The 22,679-nt window shown below is 35.1% G+C and overlaps 1 protein-coding gene across 1 annotated transcript in view; it reads left to right on the forward strand.

The window, feature by feature from the left end:
* Cep128 (centrosomal protein 128kDa) overlaps positions 1 to 22,679 on the forward strand; it is a 294,901-nt gene that overhangs the window by 139,939 nt on the left and 132,283 nt on the right. The window contains exon 18 of the mRNA XM_013013420.1: positions 10,291 to 10,483. Within this exon, the coding sequence (XP_012868874.1) occupies positions 10,291 to 10,483 (193 nt within the window). The remainder of the gene's footprint in view (positions 1 to 10,290; positions 10,484 to 22,679) is intronic.

Consider the following 22,679-nt stretch of genomic DNA (forward strand, 5'->3'; position numbering starts at 1 on the left):
CCATCAAAAATCTATCTTTACTATAAACTTCAGCAGTCTCATTAGGATTTTATTATAGGAAGAACCTTAAGGTTTTGTCTATTTGCCTGTTTGTTTATTGATTTGGTGCTGAAGACTGAGTCCAGGGCTTATTGTATACTAAGTGTATGTCCTACCATAAGGGTAGAACTATTCCTCTCCCTCAATCCTTTTATTATTTATCTTATTTATGAGGTCTCAGAGAAGGAAAGGGAGCTGTGTAGTGCTAGGTAAAGAATATATATATATATAATATATATAATATACATATATATATAATATATGTATATATATAATATACATATATATATAATATACATATATATAATATACATATATATGTTATTTATTTATTTTGTCATCTAAAACTTGTTCATCCAGGATACATTGATTGTGTCAACTATTGTAGATTTGGGCTGGGAAGGTGGCTCAGTGGTAGAGTGCTTGCCTAGCATGCATGAGGCCCTGGGTTCAATTCCTCAGTACCACATAAACAGAAAAAGCTGAAAGCAGTGCTGTGGCTCAAGTGGTAGAGTGCTAGCCTTGAGCTGAAGTGCTGAAGGACAGGGCCCAGGCCCAGAGTTCAAGCCTCATGACCGACAAACAAACAAACAAACAAAAATATTGTAGCTTCAACAATTTGCAAGTTATGTACTTGGCATATAGCATACAGAGAGGAAACTGAGATGTAAATAAACTTAAACATTATGTGAAGTGTGGTATTATTGCAGATGCATGTATACATTAGCAAAGGAACTTAGAAGACAAATAACTTGTCATGTTTGTGCTGGGAGAATGGAAAGGTGTGGTGCTATATGTATCTCATAGGAAATTGCTGGAAAAGTCTTCATTTAAATTTGGGCTTAGAAAATTGTAGAAGTTTTCCAGCTGAGTAAGTATAGATACAACATTGGCAGGAAAGTGAGACTCTGCGTAATCCTAGATAATGCACTGTCATTGAATCTGGTGTGGGTGAGAAATGATGCAAAGATGGTTGTCACTTTCCACCGCCTATATGTTAGACAAACTTATTTAAAGGCAAAAAAAACCCCATTCATGACAAGGAAACAAATGTATTGTGATTACACACTAGATTCTACCTTCTTCTGTGAAATTCCTTCTTCTACTTTTAAAACAGTGATCTTGTGCATTTCTAGATATATTTGATAGAAAGAATGCAAATTTGGTGTTTTGGCCACCTGCATAAGAAATTTTGTACTTCAGAATGTTTGGGCATGAAATTTCTATTAGGCATTTTTCTTTTTTCCAACACTCCAATTCTGACAACAAGAGCAATATATATGGAATTTGCTTTCAAGCTAAAATCTTTATCATTTCCAAACAGAAAGCTTTCAGTGCTGTGGTTGAGTTAAATTATGAGAGCCAGAGATGACGTTTAATCATAGCTCTTTAATTTGGAAGCTAGTGAGCAGTTTTCCCTTATCATTTAATGGGATTGAACTTGTGATCAGACCAGTTTTAATACTGCATGAGACAACTGTTCCCTCTACAGTATAAAGGGTTGTGATAAAAAATACCACGCTGACCAACTGACTAAGGAAGAATTTAATCTATTTACTAGAAAGATGGCCTAGGTTATTGATGGGCTACAATATTGCAATTCCCATGAACTATGACTGGACAGTGCTATAAGTATTGAAGATAAGATCTGAAATCAGAGGAGAAAACTATATGGAGAGTAGAATTGCTATTCAGCTAGTCCATGCTGACATCTTGCCGTATTGGAAGGACCTTTGAGGGCATTTGGTAATTGTTTTCATAAATCTACTAAATGAATTTCTTCTGTTGGAGCTAATTCTAGGACAACTAGCTGAGTAGGTAGGGATTTTTTCACTGTCACTGTTGGCCATGGTGGCATACCATAAACATGAAGCCCAAGTGAGAGGTGAGCTAGACTCACAGATAGTAACCAAGGATAGGTTAGGGTAAGACAGTACAGGAAGGAAGAAAAGTCTGGTGGTTGCTAAGGGATGCCATGAGAGGACTAACCCATAGATTAGACATGTGTATTTCTTATAAATTCTAACAGCGCATGCAGAGGTCAAATTTTCTTCAATTTAACAGAGACCTTATTGAGTTACTGTGACATCCTAGTTGTTATTTGCTGTGGCATAAAAATGAATAACATGTTTCTGCCTCTGGAAGAGTCTGTGCTACTTTAGAAAATGTAGCCACCTACAATCCTATATGCATGAGCTGTGAAAGAAGTATGCTGAAGCTGAGGTATCACCTCAGCTACCTCGGGTGAATCTGAAGCTCGGCAGGCTTTAAAAGGGAAAGAATATAGGTGCAGAGAAACTATTTTAGGATGGAAGAGAAGTAGTGTGATAAGTGCAAAAAAAGACTCTGAAGTGATTTGACAGGAGTAGAATATGAAATGGTGAGACAGATATCACAGGGAAGGACATACCAGGCAGAGACTCGCATTAGCTTCTTCTAGTAGAAAAAGAATTGACATATTATTTAGAAGTATCACTATAACAGTTATATGGAAGGTAGATTAGTAGGGATTAGAATAAAGTCAGGAAGACTAGTGGGAGAGACTTTTCCTATAGTCTGGATGATGGGAGAGGACTGAAGTAAGATTAATTGTTCGCAGATCGAAAGGCAAAGAAACCCAGGAATAATGTCCTGGTGCAAACTTATCATTCATGATGGAGGATGATGGAGAAAGAGCTGCCCAAATTTTCATGCCAAACTAACAGACTTCAGGAAAGAATTGATATCTGAACAAATGGGCAGAAGGAGTCCTAAATAGGAAAGCTAACAGAGGTATTGAAAGAGATTCCAGAATGGGAATTGTTATCCAGAAAGTTTTTTTAAATAAATCACTTTTATTACTTCATAATTTCTTTTTTTGGTACGTTTTTTATTGTGAAAATGCTGTACAGAGGGGTTATATAGGTTGAGCCATTGCAACAATGAGATGTACAAAACACTATGTTGAAAACCAACTTTACAACTTTGGCAGGGGGTGGGAGGGTTGGGTAATTGTGGAGGTGGGAGGGAAGGGATAGTAAGGGGAAAACAAAGGAGGAGGCAACTATGCTCAATAGGAAATGTACTCATTACCTTGCTCATGTAACAGAAAGTTCTATTGGAACATTTAAATCCAAAGAGAACTGAGGGCACAAGTACCCATCAGAGTTTAGGATCAAATCTTAGAAAGAAATGAGAAGAATTCAAAATGTTCACAGAAAGTCAACAGGGATACTTTTTCATATCTAGAACAGACAGGCTATCACAGAATGGAGCCACATACTAGCAAGAATCACTATTGCTCCCATGGCTTACCATTTTGTGATAGCAATGAAAGGAAAGCTGTTGACACCTGCTCTTCTGCTAAAAGCCAGGTCCTGCATGTCCCATTGCTTACACATTTAACTCTGAGGGGACTCCAATATCAATTATCCCCGTATGTTATAAACCTGTAAAGTTAATGTTTTTCTTTCACTATAAGAAAGTTGTACTCTTTCTTCTTGGCCTTTGACCCACTGTATTGATGTTCCAGTTCTTCTCTTTATTTAGTGTGTATGCTTGATGAGGGAAGTCTTGTACGTCATTACATTTTTAGTACTTATTACAGCACTGCTTTAAATGTAGAAAAAGTAATACTCATTTAAAAGAATAATTATAGCAGCCTTAGTACATGTAGTACTCAAGGTATTTCCTTAGCTTAAATATTATAGAAGGATAAATTGCAAGGACATGAAAGCTCAATAAATATATTAATGCCCAAGTACTTTTGTGACTTTATCAGAGCTATTACTTTATGTGGGTAAGAGATCACTTCTAAATTATTTGGAAATTTTCTTCTGCTTTTTTTTTCTTCTTTAATCAGGACCCTGAGTCTAATTCAACTCTTATACCCTGCCTTATGCCCAGGTAGAACCAGCAAGTAATGACAGAATACTCAGGTGATGGAGTTGTCTACCAATGGGGATTGGTATTTCTTTAATGTTAAATCCCTTAAAGAGTATAATATTTCAAGGGAGTTGCCTTATTTGTTTACTAGGTTTCATTCAAACGATACTCCATTACTAGTTTTAACAAAATCAACTCTAGTTCTCTGAGTCCATGCAGCCCCATCACTGTATTAACTGCACACTGTAATTAAGCATCACCATCTGGCTCATCACGGGGAGGCAGGTGCTTCAATACAGAGATGAGGAGATGCATGAAATACACCAGCACACACCATCATCCTAACACATGATGCCAACACAGTATTGCCAGGATCCTGGACAACTGTGTAGACTCCTGTATCAGCCAATTCAACTATCCAGGTTCAATTTTCTCCAGGGCCCTGTTGATCTACCATAGAGACAGTGGTCTCTGAAATAAGCTGCCATTGTAGGACCTCCTGAAAGTTCTGGGAAAGCTGGAATCTGTGGCATCTGTGTGTCCTGCCTGTTTCTTTCTCTTTTCTTTTCCTTTCTTTCCCTTCCCTTCCTTTCCCTTTCCTTCCCTTCCCTTCTCTCCCTTCCTTCCTTCCTTCCTTCCTTTCTTCCCTTCTTTCCTTCCTTCCCTCTTTCTTTCTTTTTCTTTCCTTCCTTTTTTCTTTTTCTCCCTTCTTTCTTTCCTTCCTTTTTTCTCCCTTTCCTTCCTTCCTTTCTTTTTCTCTTTCATTCCTTTTTCTTTCTTCTTTCTCTTTTCTTTCTTTCTCTTTCCTTCTTTCTTTCTTTTTCTTTTTTCTTCTCTCTCTCCTTTTTCCTTTCCTTTTCCCTTTTCTTTCCTTTCTCCCTTCCTTTTTCCTTTCCTTTCCTTTTTCTTTCCTTCCTTTTTTCTCCCTTTCCTTCCTTCCTTTCTTTTTCTCTTTCATTCCTTTTTCTTTCTTCTTTCTCTTTTCTTTCTTTCTCTTTCCTTCTTTCTTTCTTTTTCTTTTTTCTTCTCTCTCTCCTTTTTCCTTTCCTTTTCCCTTTTCTTTCCTTTCTCCCTTCCTTTTTCCTTTCCTTTCCTTCCCTTCCCTTCCCTTCCCTTCCCTTTCCCTTTCCTTTCCTGCTGGTTCTGTGGCTTGCACTCAGGGCCTGGGCATTTTTGCTTAAGGCTAGCACTTTACTTCTTGAGCCACATCTCTACTTGTAGCTTTTTAGTATTCAGTTGGAAATAAAAATTGCATTCCATTTCTGGAATATAATTTTTGAATGTTGTTTTTTTGTGATAGACATATCTTAAAAGTAATTGTTCTAGAAATATCAGACCTAATATGTTTAATTCTTATTGAGGAAATGTGTAATCATCTAGCATTTCCTTGTTCTAGCATAAAGATGAAAATACCGTTCTCATTGATTTAATTCACTTTTTGGAAATATACTTTAGATTGTCTATATGAAACATATTCAATCTTGAGAAAATGTTATTTAAAATATATGTTTTTGATATGTTTTAACTTATTGATAAGTAAATAAAATGTGGAAAATATTTCAAATGTATTATTCTTACAAGTGCCTAAAGCTCACTCATAGCTACTCAAGAAAGGTGATATCCAAAGGATTATGATTTGAAGCCAGCCTGGGTAGAAAGGCACACGAAACTCCATCTCCAAAATAACCATCATTTAGCTGGACTGGAGGCATGGCTTAACTGGTACAGTGCCAAATAAGCGAACACCAGTATGAGTTCAAATTCCAATATCACCTCCAAAATGTTTGTATCTACTACTACTACTACTACTACTACTACTGTTATTGTTATTTTTCCTTCCCCTTCCCCTTCCCTTCCCCTTCCTCTTCCCTTTCCTTTCCCTTTTCCTTCATTTCCTCCTTCCCCATGTCTTCCCTTTCCCTTTTCTTCACTTCCACTCCCCTTTTCCTTCCCTCCCCTTCCTTCCCCTCTTGCTCTCTTGCTCTTTCTTTTCTGATACCAGAGTTTGAGCTCATGACCTGGTATTTGCTAGGCAGGCACTCTTACCTTAAGCCCTGGTCTTTGCTTGTTACTTTTGATACAGGGTTTCTCTTTCTGTCCTGGCCCCATCCACCTTTGTTAGGCTTCCCAGTAGCTATGGTAACACAATACTGAGTCCAACTCTTCATTGAGAAGGGATCTTATGAACCTTTTTCTTTTTGGTCTGGACTGGCCTCAAACCATGATCCCAGAAATCTGTGTCTCCCAAGTAGCTAGGATTACAGGCTGCAGCCACAGAATTAGAGCACCAAGCTTCCAATTCTGTTTTTAAGTTGGTGTGGCTTTGAATTTTGCAGTTCTGTTTTAGTCCTTATTTTGGTGGCCGAGCACATTTTAAAAGGTCACCATTCTTTCTTTTTTCTCTGGTTCTTATATAAGCAACTTTTTCAAAATTATTTTTAGAGTTTTGATGAAAGAAGCATAGTAGTTAAAGTAGCAAAATGAGTGGTCCTTATTATTATCTCTGTAAGCTGTAATCTTTTCATTCAAATGTTCTGTTTTCCTTGGTTTTCAGCTTTGAGTTATTTCTCAGTGACTTTATTATTATACTAAATCTCAGTAGAGGACTCTCAGAAATTAAAAAAGATTACTGTGGTAGTTTTACTAGATTCTTTTGAATATTCCCACCTAATTATATGGTGGCAAGAATTTAGGTAAAACCTACATTATTTTTAAGTTCTCTATTTTGGTTTATTTAATGATCTTTGTTGATATTGTTAAATAAATGAGCCTATTTTGTAATCTGTAAAATGGTTTTATTATATGAAATTGTTAAAGTTATTCCTGTACTGTGTTTTAGACTGCTTCTCCAAAATACTTAATGACAATTCTGAGTATCTAATAAACACTGGTTCCCATAATTGATTATCAATTGATTACATTTCCATAAATTGATATTTTTTGGATGAATAATATATTCTACATGTTCACTTCAAAACAAGCATCTAACTATAAGTTATTTTATATTTTGTTTGACAATAGAATAAAGGCTTCATAGGAGTAAATTAAAGCTGTAGGTCATTATTTATTAGTATTTTGGGGTTGATATAATATGCCATACTCTTAGTGGCCTAAACATTTATTCTCTCATAGATCGGGAAACTGTATGTCTTAAGTTGAAAGTGCCAGTCTTGGTTTCTGGTAAGATCTCTCTTTCTGTCATATAGAGGGCCACATTTTGTGTTCCTAAGAGAAAGGGAGTTCTGAGGACAACAGACCTGTGAGAGTAGGGTCTTACCTTTATGATTTGTGTAAGCTTCATCATTGTCTTAAAGGCCTTACCTTTATACAACTCACACTTGGGGCAGAATATACAGACAATATAATTCAGTGTACAAATATACACTGAAGGGAGAGAGTACAATTCAATCCATAACTTGTGTCAACACAGACACACACACACACACATATGTTATTTCAGGATAATTTTGGACTATCCTTTCATTTTCTCGTATCAGAATCCAGTGTATAAATTTGTTATTTAGTAATAATAATCATAGGAAATGAATCAAAGCCAAAGATTAGGATGGTATAAATAAAAAAGCATTGAGAAAAGGAAAATATGAAGTTGTTTTCTGTCTTTGCAGTTTAATCTCTGGGGATAAGCAGTTTCAAATGGAGGATTGATGTTAGTAACCTCAGGAATCCATTTTGTTTTACTACCTGGTATTTAAAAATTCAATTAATTTCCTCCTACTGTCCTTCCATTCCTCCCCACCTTTTCTTCCATCCCAGGACTGTGGCTTGAATTGAAAGCCTCATGTTTACTGGGCAGCGACTCCACCACTTGAGCTACCCATTTCAGCCGCAAAAGCTTATAGCTGGTACTTTGTGTTACCCACAGCTTGTGAGGAACCATCAGTGAAATGTGAAATGTATATATTTTGTCTATTTTTCATTTGCATTCCATGTCTGTCTATATGGACTAAGTTCAAAAGAAATAGAGGATAATGATATAGCACGATATCTTCACCCCAACCTGGATTCTTAGTGCTTCAATGGGAGATTGTGACGCAAGCTACTCCTTTTACCTGGCAAGAAGTTGACCAAGTTTTCTTTGCTCAATGGAAGTTCTGTTTTGGCAATACTGAGGATTGATCTCAGGCCTCAGTTTTGCAGTGAAAGTATTCTACAATTGGAGCCACCACTCCCATTTGATTTTGAGACAGGGCCATTTGCTTGACTGGCTTCCAAACTGAAGTCTTGGTTTTCCCTCCTGAATATGTAGGATTATAGGACAGTGCTACCGAACCTAGCATTTTTGGAAACTTTTGTTTTGTATTTGTATGATTGTATTTGTATGGATACTAGAAAGGAAATATTGAAAACCAAACAGAATTTGTTAAATTTCTTGAGTTTCAATTGGATCCCACAGCTCACTTGAAGTTGGAGGACTTTGTTTTTATCTAGTGTCATATGCCTAATGGATTCCAAATTCTGCACTAAAGCCAGATCGAAGTCCATTCTGGGATATTTTATTATGGCTTTATTTTCCTAGCCTCTTTTACCTTTATCTTTTAACCCTTTAGATTTTCTAGATTTTCATTTTGTTCTTTAAATAATAGCTTAATGGATATATGCTTTAAGTATCATGTTTGTCTCAATGTATGTACAGAGTTGTGCAGCCATCACTAAAATGGTTTTTAGAACATTATTATTACCCCAAATAAACTAAGGATCCCTTTGTACCTCACCCACTAGTTTGCTCTAGCCTTATCCACAGTTCTAGGCCACACTTCATCTTTTTGTGTAGATTTTTCTATTGTGTATATTTTATAAAATGAAATCATACTGTATATTGGTTTTTCTTTTTGGGAATGGCATTTTTGATTGAGCAGAATGTTTTAAGGTTTGTCCATGTTGTGGTATATATCATTACTTTCTTTTTATTGCCAAATAATTGTCCATTGTTTAGGTATACACCATTTTTTTCATCATCCTCATTTGGTGACTGTTTGGATGGTTTCTCTTTGGGGCATATTGTGAGTATGCTTCTATAAACATACTACTTTGAGTTTCTGCATGGATATATATCTTTGCTTCTTTTGAGTGTAAACCAAGGAGTAGAATTTCTGCGTATATGGTAACTCTGTTTAACCTCTTGAAACGACCAGATTATTTTCCAGAGAGGAAATTCACACCACTGTACACTAGAAGCAAGTCAGAGTTTATTTAGTTATCCCTTGTAACAGGTACTTTACTCATTTTATTTCTTATTTACTTAAAATATCCCAGAGGCTAGAGGATAGGGAGCTATATTTGGGAAGGCAATGAGACATGACTGAATCTTTTTGTTTTGAAAGTGGAAGAAATATGTCTTTCACAGTCCTGCTTAAAATATCTAAGCATAATGATAGGTGAAAGCTAGAGTCTATAAAAAGAATTGACTTTATTAACATTCTTATAGTCGCTTCATTGAGGGCAGATGTTGACTTTTTCCCTTCAACTTAGAGGTACTCTCCTTCTCCCTGAGTTTTCAACATATGAAGATTTGTCATCATAACTAGCAATTTTATCATCTTATAAAATATCTGAAATGGGGCTGGGAAGGTGGCCCAGTGGTAGAGTGCTTGCCTTGCATGCATGAGGCCCTGGGTTCGATTCCTCAGCACCACATATGCAGAAAAAGCGGAAGTGGCACTGTGGCTCAAGTGGTAGAGTGCTAGTCTTGAGCTGAAGAGCTCAGGGAGCAGCGCCCAGGCTCAGAGTTCAGCCCACAACCACAACCACCACCAACAACAATAAAATAAAATATCTTCAATAAAGTGTTCTATTCTGGGGGTATTTTTAAAATTTCAGATGCCATATGTACTAAGACAAATGATTACCTGTTTTTTTTTTGGGGGGGGGTCTGGTCGTGGGGCCTAAACTCTGGGCCTGGGCGCTGTCCCTCAGCTCTTCAGCTCAAGGCTAGCGCTCCACCACTTGAGCCACATCACCACTTCCGGCTTTTTTTTTTTTTTTTTGCTTATGTGGTGCTGAGGAATCGAACCCAGGGCCTCATGCATGCAAGGCAAGCGCTCTACCACTGAGCCACCTTCCCAGCCCATACATGACTACTTGTTTTATGACTGGAAATTTAATAGGCCAAACTCTGCTATGGTGTTGCATTTCTAAAGATGATGGGTTTCTCAAGTGTTTGATAAAAATCTAGAGGTATTATGGCTAAATTTCTGAACCACCTTTTGTATGCAGATTAAAATGTGGATGTTCAAATTCCTTGCCTAAATTTGATTGCAATTAACTATAATTCTCCAAATCATCTTAACTTTGTTTTTTTGGTCATATATTTGAAATGTTATTGTCTTCTAGATTTTAAGAAATTAAATGTACATGTTATATTTTCAGACTAAACTTCAATGGCTCTGTGAGGAACTGAAAGAGAGAGAAAACAGAGAGAAAAACCTGCGACACCAGCTGCTGCTCTGCAGACAGCAACTCAGAGATCTGACGGAAAACAAGGAATCTGAGCTCCAGTGTCTCTTTGAACAGATAGAAAGGCAGGAGCAGCTTCTGGAAGAAATACACCAGGAGAAGAGAGGTAAGTTAACTGCTCTTACTCTACTTTATTTATATTCATAGAATTCTAGAATTGAAAAAAGACCCTTGGTGTTTTCCTCCCCTTTGGCCTTTTACCAATTCCATTTCCTTTTCTTGTCTCTTGTTCTCCCATTTTTCTTCATTCCTGGGATAGAAGGGGGTACTGTTGGGTTTGAGGGTTTTTCTTTGGTCAAACATTCCACTTTTCTATTGTAAAATATCTATGAATTCATTCAACAAGTAAATATTTGGATGCCTGTTTTGTGTTTGAGACTTCTCTATTATTGAATTTATCAGTGAATAGATGAGAAAAACTACATTTATTTAACTTGCATTACATTGTTTAAGTGGTAGAAATAAATGAAATAAATATGTAAAATATTAAAGATTATAGGCACACTAGTGGAAACAATGGCGGGGAATTGGGAAAATATCTAACTTTAAAGCGCTTTTCATTGTGTTATAGTTAGCACACTTCATAATGTGAAAAGAGAAAAGTTGTGCATAGAAATCTTGTTTGTATCTTATTTTGTTTGATTTAGTTATTGTTTTATTGGTGAGCTTTATTAAGAACCACAAGAAGCCCAGTGTACTGTCCCTTAAACATTAATGTATGATAGTCTGTTTTAGAGTAAGTTTTGTTTTTTCTTTTAATAGTTAAATTAGTAATTATTATTCTCCCCACATGTACCACTTAAGAATTGTTTCTTTCTTACCTTTTTATTTTGGGAGTGGGTATTGAATCTACTTTACATTTTTAGATTTTTGAGGTCTCTATAAGCTTTAATAACATGTTTCTTATGTATAAGTGTTTAAACTTCTCTTTTGGAATTGAGAATATTAGCTATAATAATTATAAATCTGTTTATCAACATAAAAAACAGCAAAGACAAACATTAGATAAATGTCTTTGTCCTTTGACCCTAGATTTTATTTTCCTTCTTCTCCCTCCCTTTGATCACCCACCCTGCCCTATCTTCTTTTTGAGGCATATTTTCAGAAAATTAAGGCAGAGAAACACTCAGCAGACCACACCAGGATCTCAGTAAGTTTAGAAGAATCTGTGACTGGGTGTTTCTCTGTATCCTGAGCAGTTAAAATTATTTTTGAAATTTCTCTTGATTTTTTAAAATGATTGTTTTTTGACCTTGTTTGGTCAAAACCACATGCAGTCAATTTGTGAATAAAGCAAGTTATCATGTAAGGTATTTTTTGGTGGATACAAAAGTGAGGAACTTAATCTAATATCAAACAAAGACTTGTAAACATACACTAGAATAAAATAAATATATTAATAGTTAAAAGACTTGTAAACATACACTAGAATAAAATAAATATATTAATATTAGAAAATAAGGGGGAAGAGAAGTGCCAATTCCTTCTGTTGAAGTCCTCATGGCTATTTTTTAAGATAATATTATTTAATTTGCATCCTGAAAAATGAAGCAAGTGTTGCACAGAGAAAAAATGGTAAAAACATATTCTCTGCGGTATATATCATGTTATTCCCTACTTAATTTTGCATTTTTTTTTTTTTACTATGGTGCACTTTGCTTAAGCTGATGTTTAAGTTTAGAATTTCTTTCTTTTTTTCTTTCTGCCAGTCCTGGGGCTTAAACTCAGGGCCTGGGCATAGAAATCTTGTTTGTATCTTATTTTGTCCTTGAGCTTCTTTTTTTCAAGGCTACCACTCTACCACTTGAGCCACAGTGCCACTTCCAACTTCTTCTGTTTATGTAGTACTGAAGAATCGAATCCAAGGCTTCATGCATTCTTGGCAAGCACTCTACCATTAAGCCACATTCCCAGCCCTCAGTTTAGATATTTCTGAAGTATCAATGTTTATAGGTTTTTTTAATATTCAAATTTGTTTCCTTTTACAATCTGAGAAACTTATGGGCTAGATCAAGGCTAGTTTATATGCACCTGAAATGGAGAAGCTTCCTATTTGTTCAAATTAATGCCATTCTCAAACTGATATTTTTAGTTTGATTTAATGTCATGTGCAGTAACATGTGTTTGATTATCCTAAGCCTAGGAACAAGAGGTTTTTATTAATGAGTGCTACTAGTTTTGTAGGTGTGAGTTGTGCTATCCTTCCTGGGTTAATTTGGGCCTGTAGGTTTGGGCTACAGTATTACAAAAAAAGGGAAGTTTAGAAATTACTGCTCAGAAATTTAGAAATTATGTTACTGAGAATTTTTTTGTTGCTGTGAGTTGTGATAAACATTAAGCTACTATGGGGAGGATTTAGGTATAAATATAAAAGTTCCTGAAACTTAGAGATTTATTAGAAACTAAAAATTATTTGAGAGGGAAGTTACAAGGATTTACTGTTTTCAACGGTATTTGGAAGGAGGGGTGTTGATAAATTCTTACTTTATACTTGCTTAGGACTATTCACATATTTTTTATTTTTTGGGTCCGGTCGTGGGGCCTGAACTCTGGGCTTGGGCACTGTCCCTCAGCTCTTCAGCTCAAGGCTAGCACTCTACCACTTGAGCCACAGCGCCACTTCCGGCTTTATTCTTTTTGCTTATGTGGGGTTGAGGAATTGAACCCAGGGCCTCATGCATGCAAGGCAAGCGCTCTACCACTGAGCCACCTTCCCAGCCCCAGGACTATTCACATATTTAGGAGGCATTTTATTGATTTACTTATTTTTATTAATCTAGAATTGTGAATTCTTAGTTAAACATAAGATTTAGTTTCCTTTACAGACTTCTGTTATTTGGGCTATGACAGGGTTTTATATGTGTATATATGTTATGATATAGTGTATATAATATATTACATATATTTTATATTACATCATATTTTATATGTAATATAATATATTATGTATTCTATAATATATAATATATATCAATAAAATAAGACATTTATCTATATATGTCTTGTTCCTAGAATATTTAAATAGATATTGTCCTGGAGACTCCTTTACCTATTTTCCAGTTTGGTCTAGGTTTTCTGTTCGTTTATCATTGTTAGATTACTTTAGATCTTCAGCATTTGCCTATTGCTCTGATATTATAAGTACAATGGATAAAAAAAGTATTTCTGCTAACAGTGTGCATAGGTTGAAGTGTTCTGTTACTATCAAATTTCATTCGAGTGGACATTTAGAAGTGAAAAAAAAAGCCATTGTCAAGAATTCTGTGTTAGAGAATTCTCTTTTCTTAAAAGATTTAGCTGGAAAATACTAATAGAGTATTTTGATCAACTTTTCAATATTGTAAGAGAAGGAAAATAATCACGTTGCCATTTGGAGAGCAATTACTTTTGCAGCAGAGGATGAACTTGTCAATTGGTCTCGTTTTGGTTAACACCTGTGTTAGCCAAGAAGCCAAGAGGTTGGCAGTACAGGAAATATGCCTCAGTATCCTACATTTCTGTTCCCTGAATTTCAACTGTTTTCTGTTTTACCATGGCAATAATGGCTGTGATTGTTGCAGCAAGAAAAAGACAGATCTTGTCCAGAAACATCTTTTCACTTGCCTTAATGGATTTTCACCAGATACCCAGATTAGAAATGTACTGAATGATAATGTATTCACTGGGACAGGCTCCAGCAAAGCAATGCTATCTCCTTAGTACCTCCCAGGACATTGCAGGCATATCAGATTATTTGTTGAGTGAGTGGATGAATAAAGAAGTTAAACAACACAAATAAAAAGGAACCTCAACATTAATAGTTAATGAAAAATATTTACATTTTTAAAAGGCCATGTAATTTCTTCCCAAATTTTAGCTTTAGAAGTATAGAAATAAGCCAGGTACTAGTGTCTCACATGATCAGAGGATCAAGGTCTAAGCTACTCTAGGCAGAAAAATCCCCAAAATTCATCTCCAGTCAACCAGCAAAATACTGGGATGGAGGCATGGCTTAAATGGGAGAGCGCTAGCCCTAAACATAGAGTTTCCCTATAACCCAGCAATCCCATTTCTGGGCATTTACCAAAATGACCACAAACAAGGCCATACTAAAGCTAGCAGCATAACCACATTTATTGCAGTATTATTCACCATAGCTAAGATATGGAACCAACCCAGATGCCCCTCAGTAGATGAATGGATCAAGAAAAGTGGTATGTATACACAATTAAATTCTATGCTTCCATCAGAAAGAATGATATCTCCCCCCATTCATAAGGAAATGGAAAGACTTGGAAAAAATTATATTAAGTGAAGTAAGCCAGACCTAAAGAAACAGATCCCATGGTTTTCCTCATTTGTAATAATTAGTATATGTCTAAGATAGTCCAAGCAGATAAGCAGAATAGCTCAATAGCTGTGTACATATGACCATATAAGATGAGGCTAACAAGCAAAATTAAATCCAAGACTTGGAAACAAGAGGTTTTTCTTTGTTATTGTTGTTTTAATGTCCTATGTGATTTCTTTTTTCTTTAGTGTTTTTTTTTTCCCTATGGTTTATCCCCTGTTGTCACTGTATTTGATTTTGGTACCCTGGGTATTAGATGTATGTTTAGCTGAATTAGGGAAGGGAAGGGGAACAACAAAATGGTGAGACAACGAAAAAGGGTGAACCAATGTAATAGCGATATTCACAAGAATTTTGCTTAGTTACTTATTAAACTCTACAAACATGAAAGACAAATCATCAACCATTGTGCATTAGCTGCTTAGGCTGCTTAACTTAATTGGAGTGGTTTCCTCTTTTGACACTCTGGGATCAGGAAACAATATTGTCTTTCTTACTATTTTGTTTATGCATTGCATTTTGCTGTAAAATATATATATATTCATGCTTTACATTTTTATTCATTTCATGGCAGTATTCTCTAAGAAATTTTTGATTTATTTAGAAATACTGTGATTTTAATAGTAATTTTAGCCCGATCTGTATTGTAATTTGTGTCACATCCCTAGAATGATCTGAAAAAAATTTCAGAAAAACAATATTAAAACTATGCAAATATACAAAATAGTCTAAGTTCCTGAGAGTAGAATGGATATAACTTTTGGATTATTAAATTTTCTGTTTGTAGGATCATATAAATGATTAGAAGGGATCATGAATCTAAAGGCTGACTAGGTTAAAAAAATGACACAAGATCTAAGAAGATAGGAATGGATTGGATCAAAAGTAAAGATTAGGATATGGATCTTTGAAAAAATGTTAGAATTTTGTTTTTATGATCATTTTTTAAAAATTCATTTATTGCAATGTTTTTTGTAGTGTTTTCCTTATTTGACTATTACTTTGTCAGCATCTGTGCTTGGGACTAACTGATCTTTGCATTATGCAAGCCTGAAGAAAGGATGAGGACATACACAGACTGGAAATGTACAGCGAAGGAGGGCTATTTCATGTTCCTATATATGCTTAAAGATGTACAGGCTTTTATTATGTATTGTAAAGATGATATCAAGAGGGGTTACAGCTATATGTAAGTCAGGTAATGAGTATATTTCTTCTTCTTTCCTCTCTTTCTTTCTCTTTTTTCCTCTCTCCTTTCTTCCTTCCTTCTTCCTTTCTTTTTTCCCTCCTCCTTCCCCTCTTTCCCTCCTCCTTCCCTCCCTCCCTCCCTCCCTCCCTCCCTCCCTTCCTTCCTTCCTTCCTTCCTTCCTTCCTTCCTTCCTTCCTTCTTTCCTTCTTTTCCTTCTTTCTTCCTTTCCTTCTTTCTTCCTTTCTTTCTGTTGTTCCTGGAGCTTGAACTCAGAGCCTGGACTCTGGGTTCCCTGAACCTCTCTGTGCTCAAGGCTAGTGCTCTACCACTTGAGCCATACTGGCACGTCTGGCTTTTTCTGTTTATGTGGTACTCAGAATCAGCACCACAGCCACCAAATAGTAAGATTTGCAGGTGGCTGAAGTTCAAGAATGTCACATGCCTGGGAATGTGGCTTAGTCGTAGAGTGCTTGGCTAGCATGTATGAAACTCTGGGTTTGATTCAATGCCATATAAACAGAAAAATTCAGATATGGCACTGTGGCTCCCAGCCTGAGTATATTTCTTTTCAAACAATGTCATCTCTTCCCTCTTTTTCTCCAGTTTTTTCCTCCCAATCCTCCTTCCCAAGTTTTATAATTTTCAACATAGTGTCTAGTGAGTATCTTTGCTGCATTTGTTTACCCTTTGTCTTACCATTTCTGTGTTCATCCCTTACCCTCCCCCAAACAGATAAATGTATGTACAACACAAAAGGTGCAGAAAACAAAAACCACAACAAAGGAGAAATTAAAAGAATAAAAACTCAAACAAAATAACAAAACCTTCTTTTTCCCATGTCTTGGAGTTTATTTAGATAACTTTCATTTTATATGATCATATTGCCCACAGCTATTGAGCCTTTTCAGGTGATAGAATTTTAACTACATTTGTTGTTTTCAATCTGCTCCTGAAGCGTAATGCTTATAATGTGGTAGATATTTGAGGCACTGAGATTTTGTACTGACGCATCTAGAATAATATGTACTCAGCATTCTAGCTTCTGCATGGCTTTGAGGATAAGTTATTTTAATATATAAAAGAGATACAACTTAGTTTTTACTTTCCAATATTGTAAAATTGCTGTATTGTTCAAGGTATTGATTTTTAAAACACACTCTGTACTTCTCATCTAGCTGGCTTATCTTTCTACAGCCATGGTGATCTTAAGTACCTCTTTCCATTTTTGGTTTGTCTATTCCTACTATTCTGAGAGCCTCTTGTCAGCTGATTTTTCGGTGCCATTTCTGAAATTAGTGGATTTTGGCTGAACAGAGTATAATTTCATAGAAATGTGTTGTGGGACAGAAACAGAGCAAGGATTTGTAAAACTATAGGTTTCTTTCCTAACAGGCAGATTAGAACTGCAGGTCTAAGCCCGGCACCAGTGGCTTATGCCTGTAATCCTAGTTAGTCAGGAGGCTGAGATCTGAGGATTGTGGTTCAAAGCCAGCCCAGGCAGGAAAGTCTGCAAGACTGTTATCTCCAATAAACCACCAGAAAACCAGAAGTGGTGCTGTGGCACAAGTAGTAGAGCACTTGCCTTGAGCTGAAGAGCTGAGGAATAGCGCCCAGGCCCAGAGTTCAAGCCCCATGACCAACAAAAACAAACAAAAAAACAAAAACTGCAGGTCTATCATTTATATTTTGTTTATACTATGCTTGTTTATTTTAGATACACATTAATTCTGTTATTTTCTAAAATATATCAACTTTTCAGACTTATCATTCAAAGTAGAAGTCATCATAGTTCAATTTAAAGATGAACAAAAGCAATATTTTCTGTTCCATATTGGAGCAAAATATTTTAATATTCTTAGATAATTTAAGAATTGAATTCTGATATAGCATGATTTATTTATTTAGAGCCTTGTTAATTAAAAATATGTTTAACATTTTATTTTTATGCTGATACTAGCTTGTTCAAAAGTTCAGTGATACTGAACATTAGAGATAGTAAAAATATTTTAATAAATTGAGAACATGATATTAACTTTAATGATGTGAATTCTTGAGTATTTGAAGCTTAATCAATTATTCTTTACTATAGATTAAGTTGGGATTTAGAATACTTTAAATACCAGATGTGGTTGATGAAAATAAAACAAGGTGTCATGAATTCTCAAGTGGAAATACTTTGAAATAGAGGATGGTAGCATATTGAATATATCATATCTATTGCCTTATAGTTATAGAAGCTTGAAACTGTAGGAGACGTTTTCTTAAACTTATTCTTGATATTAAGACATGAAATATCAATTATATTATTTTGTTTCTTGTCCTTTATTGCTAGTGGCTTTACAAAGTTTTCCTTGAAAATTTCCTACTTATCTGTCCTTTTCTTTCTGGTGATACTTACTACATAAATTGGGTTGTCCAGAAGTAGAACTAGATGAATATATATGTGTTTGTGTGCATGTATGTGCACAATGTGTGCTTGTATTTTATGGAGAATAATGTCACATAGTTATGGATTATTGTGTGTTAGGATTTGTGTTTAATAAACTGAAACCCTCAAAATTTCTGATGGTTTCAATTTTAGTCCAAAGGCTTGAAAGCCAGAATAGGTTTGAGTTCTGTTCAGTGTATGAATCCTCCTAGTACAGAAGATTGATATCCCACTTCAAAGACAGGTAAAAGAAAATTCTTCCTTGCTCAGCTTTCTTTATTTTGTTCTGGCCTTTAATAGATTGGAAGAGGCCCACTGATGTTGTAAGAAATAGTTAGATTTATTTAACTGCTGATTTAAATGTTAATCTTATCTAGAAAAACCATCACAGGCATACAGAAGAATATGCTTCACTAAATATCTGGGCATCCTGTGGCACAATCAATTTGTTACATAAATTAACCCTTATATAACTTCTGTCTCCATTAGTCTTTGGTATTTCATGTGGATGTGGATTATAGAAGCTTCTAATTTACAATATTGTCCTGACCTGGTGACTTTACCCTCTATTGGACAGCTCTTCACCCATGTACATGCTCGAGCTCAGGAACTAAGACTTTATGCTAGTAGGCACAATCCAGTGAGTATTTTCAAGAGCATACTTTTCCCTGGGCCCCAGCTATATATTTCTCTACCCATTATCAGCTGTTTAAAAATGAATTTGTTTAGTAATCTAACTTTGATTTTGTGTTTTTATAATGAAATACCTTACAGCATACTCCTGGTTGGCCTCCCAATAACAGTACTTTATTAGAGAAGACATAGATGCATGCGTATGCGCGCGCACGCACGCACGCACGCACGCACACACACACACACACACACACACACACACACAGCTGATATTATAATAAGTTCTTATAACACAGATGAGATTTTTGACTCCCAGGCTCCTGAACTTAGATGTTTTTTACATTGAAAAGTTTGTATTATTTCATTTCTTCTTTTACTATGTAACTTCTGTGCATGTTTTTTGTTCATTTTTAACCTCCCATTACTATTAAGACTGTGGTTGTAATTGCATGGTACTTGTTTTCTGTTTCTGTGTCTTAGTTTTATAGACTGTTGTTTCCTTACTGTTTCCAGCACTAGGTTGTTTTTTTTTTAAATAATAAGGGGTATATATATTGCATAGATATTTGAGAGCGTAGATAAGTAGGCTTCTTTTGTTTTGCACGTACCAAGGTACATTCAATAGAAACTGTGCTTTCTTATTATTACTTTTTCACTGACACAAAGGTCTTGCTATCAGCCCCCCAAAAGCAAATGTCAGTGTTGATTTACTCTTCTTCTTCAAGAAACAGATCAGATATGAAGTATAGGACAAAATTTTTTTTTATCCCACCAAACATTCTAATCCCAACTCTGTTTACCTTAGACTGAGCCTTTTGAAAGACTCAGTTGTCAGCAAGAGCATCTTTTTCCTTTTGTTTTATAGAGTACAGTACTTTGTATTCTCTAATAATATTTGGAAAGATTTTAATACTTTCCCTTTCCTAGACTGTTTTAGTCTTGAGAGATTATAGATTTGTGTTTTATCCTAGTAATATTGTTGACCTAGATATTTGTTAGTCATTTTAATCATGTCATGTTTTGAGTAGGTTCTTAACCATAGCCCTATACAGGTGATGTTAGATTGTAATTTTCCTTGAGATGAGCATTAGGGGAACAAGGGATTCTAGCATTTCTTAAGAGTTTGGTGATGCACAGTTTGTCTATGAATTATCTCATTTCATCTCTAAAAAGAACCTTGTGAGATTATTAATTCTCTTTTTACTATTGAAGTACCTGAGATTGTGAGGCAGGTATTGATATCTTAGTGTTCTAATATTAGTCACTGATTTACAAATGGAGGAAGACTACAACTCGATGTTCTGTTCATACTACCTATAGCATATCAATCTGATCTAACAACTTCAGTAAGGTTTGTCACTGGAAACAGCCTCTCCTTCCTAACTTTATAGATCTAGTCCTTGAAGTTACAAATAAAACAATGTTTTTCTTCAGAATACTAGAAGTGGCTTCTTTGTAAATCTTAGTCTTTTAGCTACATATTTTGCAATATTGTATATTTGCAAAATTGTTCATGGTATAATTATTTTTGTAAAGGCTAATTAGGAGGAGAAAAACATGACTGCTCTGTCGTATAAGATATCCCATAAACACATAAATTCTCATAATATTTCACTAAATATGTTTATCTATTAATGTTTGTTAAGCATTAGAAGTCAGTTTCATTGAAATATCTATTTCCAGACAAACTCATGTAAAGTTGTTTTTAAAAAATGAATTGTGTAGGAGAAATGAAAGTAGTCTTTCAAATCTACCAGTCAATGGATCCAACAATCAATCAGTCCTGCTTAGAACATTTTGGAATCTGCTCTACTCAGGGATAAGACAATGGGAGGGTATGCAGTTTTTGTTCTCACTAATGGCCCTATCCAGCAGAGTTCAGCATGGATTAGCAAAGCCTTTGGCACAGTATGAGTGGCAGGAATAAATCAACATTAACATAAAGCTGTTAAAAGAGGAAACATATAAGTATATAATTAAATAAATGGTTACCTAGCAGTTAGAAATGTAGCTCTGATTCAGTAATATAATTATACTATTTTTATATCTACATATCTAATTTTCTACTTAAATATAGAAATTATTACTTTTTTCCTTCTCTTAGTGCAGATAGGAAATAATGTAATCTAAATGTAAAGAGTATAAAAAGCTTTGGTAAATAGATTAGGAATGCATCTACAAGAATTTAGAATACCTTCCTGCTTCTTATGTTTGAATTCAACTTTAATGCTATTTGCACATTTTCCTTAGAAATGTGTACCTTTACCCTTTAACTTTTTGGAATCTGGGGAGCAAACATTGAAAATGTATTTTCTGGCAAATGGTTGCTTTCGGATTTGCTTTCTCTTCCTTAATGTGGCTATCTCTGGCTTCTGAAATGAGCGGGATATTGGCTTCTTCCTCCGGAGGCACCTGTATGGAAAGCTCTTACTTATTTCCCTATTGATTAAAAAAATTACATTGTAAATTGACCCTTATTCTAAACTTAAACTAATACACCCTGCTACTTCTTTATGCTTTTCTCCCTCTTCCAGGTGAGTCGCAACCTCATTATTGTAAATCAGTATAAGTTCCATATTAGTCAAGACATAAATGTTGGTTGGCCTCAGTGTTTATCTCTGTAAACCTACCTCAGCTCCTTCACAATGGTCTTGTGTGGTCTTTCAGTTCCCATGCCTTCCTAACCATGTTCGGGTCACTAAACATCTCATTACTGTTCCACAGCTCTTGTTTCATCATCCAATTTCAAGTTCTGTTTTCATTTACAATCTTTCTTCAGGTTAGTTTTATTCCAGGAACACCTTAGAAATTCTCTTCTTTTAATAGTTTTCAAATATTTTACTCAGTTTTCAGGATCTTAGTACCAAGTTAATTAGGAGAAACTAGCTACATAGTCATTAAACTATGTTCTATGATTTTTTTTCTACGGTTTTTCTTTGAAATATCCATTTATTAATATTGTTACCTATTTATATTGTTACCCATTCAGTTTTTATGGGCGTGTGGGTCATTTCTGATGTGAATAACTTGAAGTAGGAGGAGCAAAATGTTCTGCAATTTGAAATCTGAGGATAATAAGAATGAGATAGAATGAACCCCAAGTTTACAAATGAAATATTGGTAATAATGAAAACGTGGGGTAAATAGGCAAGTGGAATAAGATTCGGGAGGTTATAGTACATAGCAAAACTGAACTATATGGGAACTGTCCTAAAAAAAATTTCCACATTGAGCCACATTAAATATTTTTAATTAATTTACTTCATTGTTCTTAGAAAGGTGATGTACAGAGGATTGCAGTTACATGAGTCATATCTTTTTGTATGGTATCTTCTGTTCCCTTACTTTGAATGTTTTTATGGGAGTAAAATGAAGTGAATTTGTTAAGTATGTTGTTGAAATTTCAGAAAGTGACATTTCTACTGAGTACTACACAGTAAATGAAAACTAACAGCCTTTGCTATATACCCACATGTGTAAAGTGCTTTATGATGAATTTTTAGTATGTATCCTTATTATCATTGTGAACACAAAGTAATTAAAAGTTTTTTTGGGTTTAATCCAGATCTTTTACATTTCTTTTCCCATAGACTTGAATTTCCCAAATAAAAGTTTTTTTTTCTTTTTAGTTTTTATTTCATTGTTTTGGGAATCTGTTACAAGAAGTTAGACTTGATGACAAAAGAATTAATTCAGTTAAAATTATTACAAATTGAGTGTTG

This window comes from Dipodomys ordii, unplaced genomic scaffold (genome assembly GCF_000151885.1).
Source record: "Dipodomys ordii isolate 6190 unplaced genomic scaffold, Dord_2.0 Scaffold2, whole genome shotgun sequence".
Lineage (NCBI taxonomy): Eukaryota > Metazoa > Chordata > Mammalia > Rodentia > Heteromyidae > Dipodomys > Dipodomys ordii.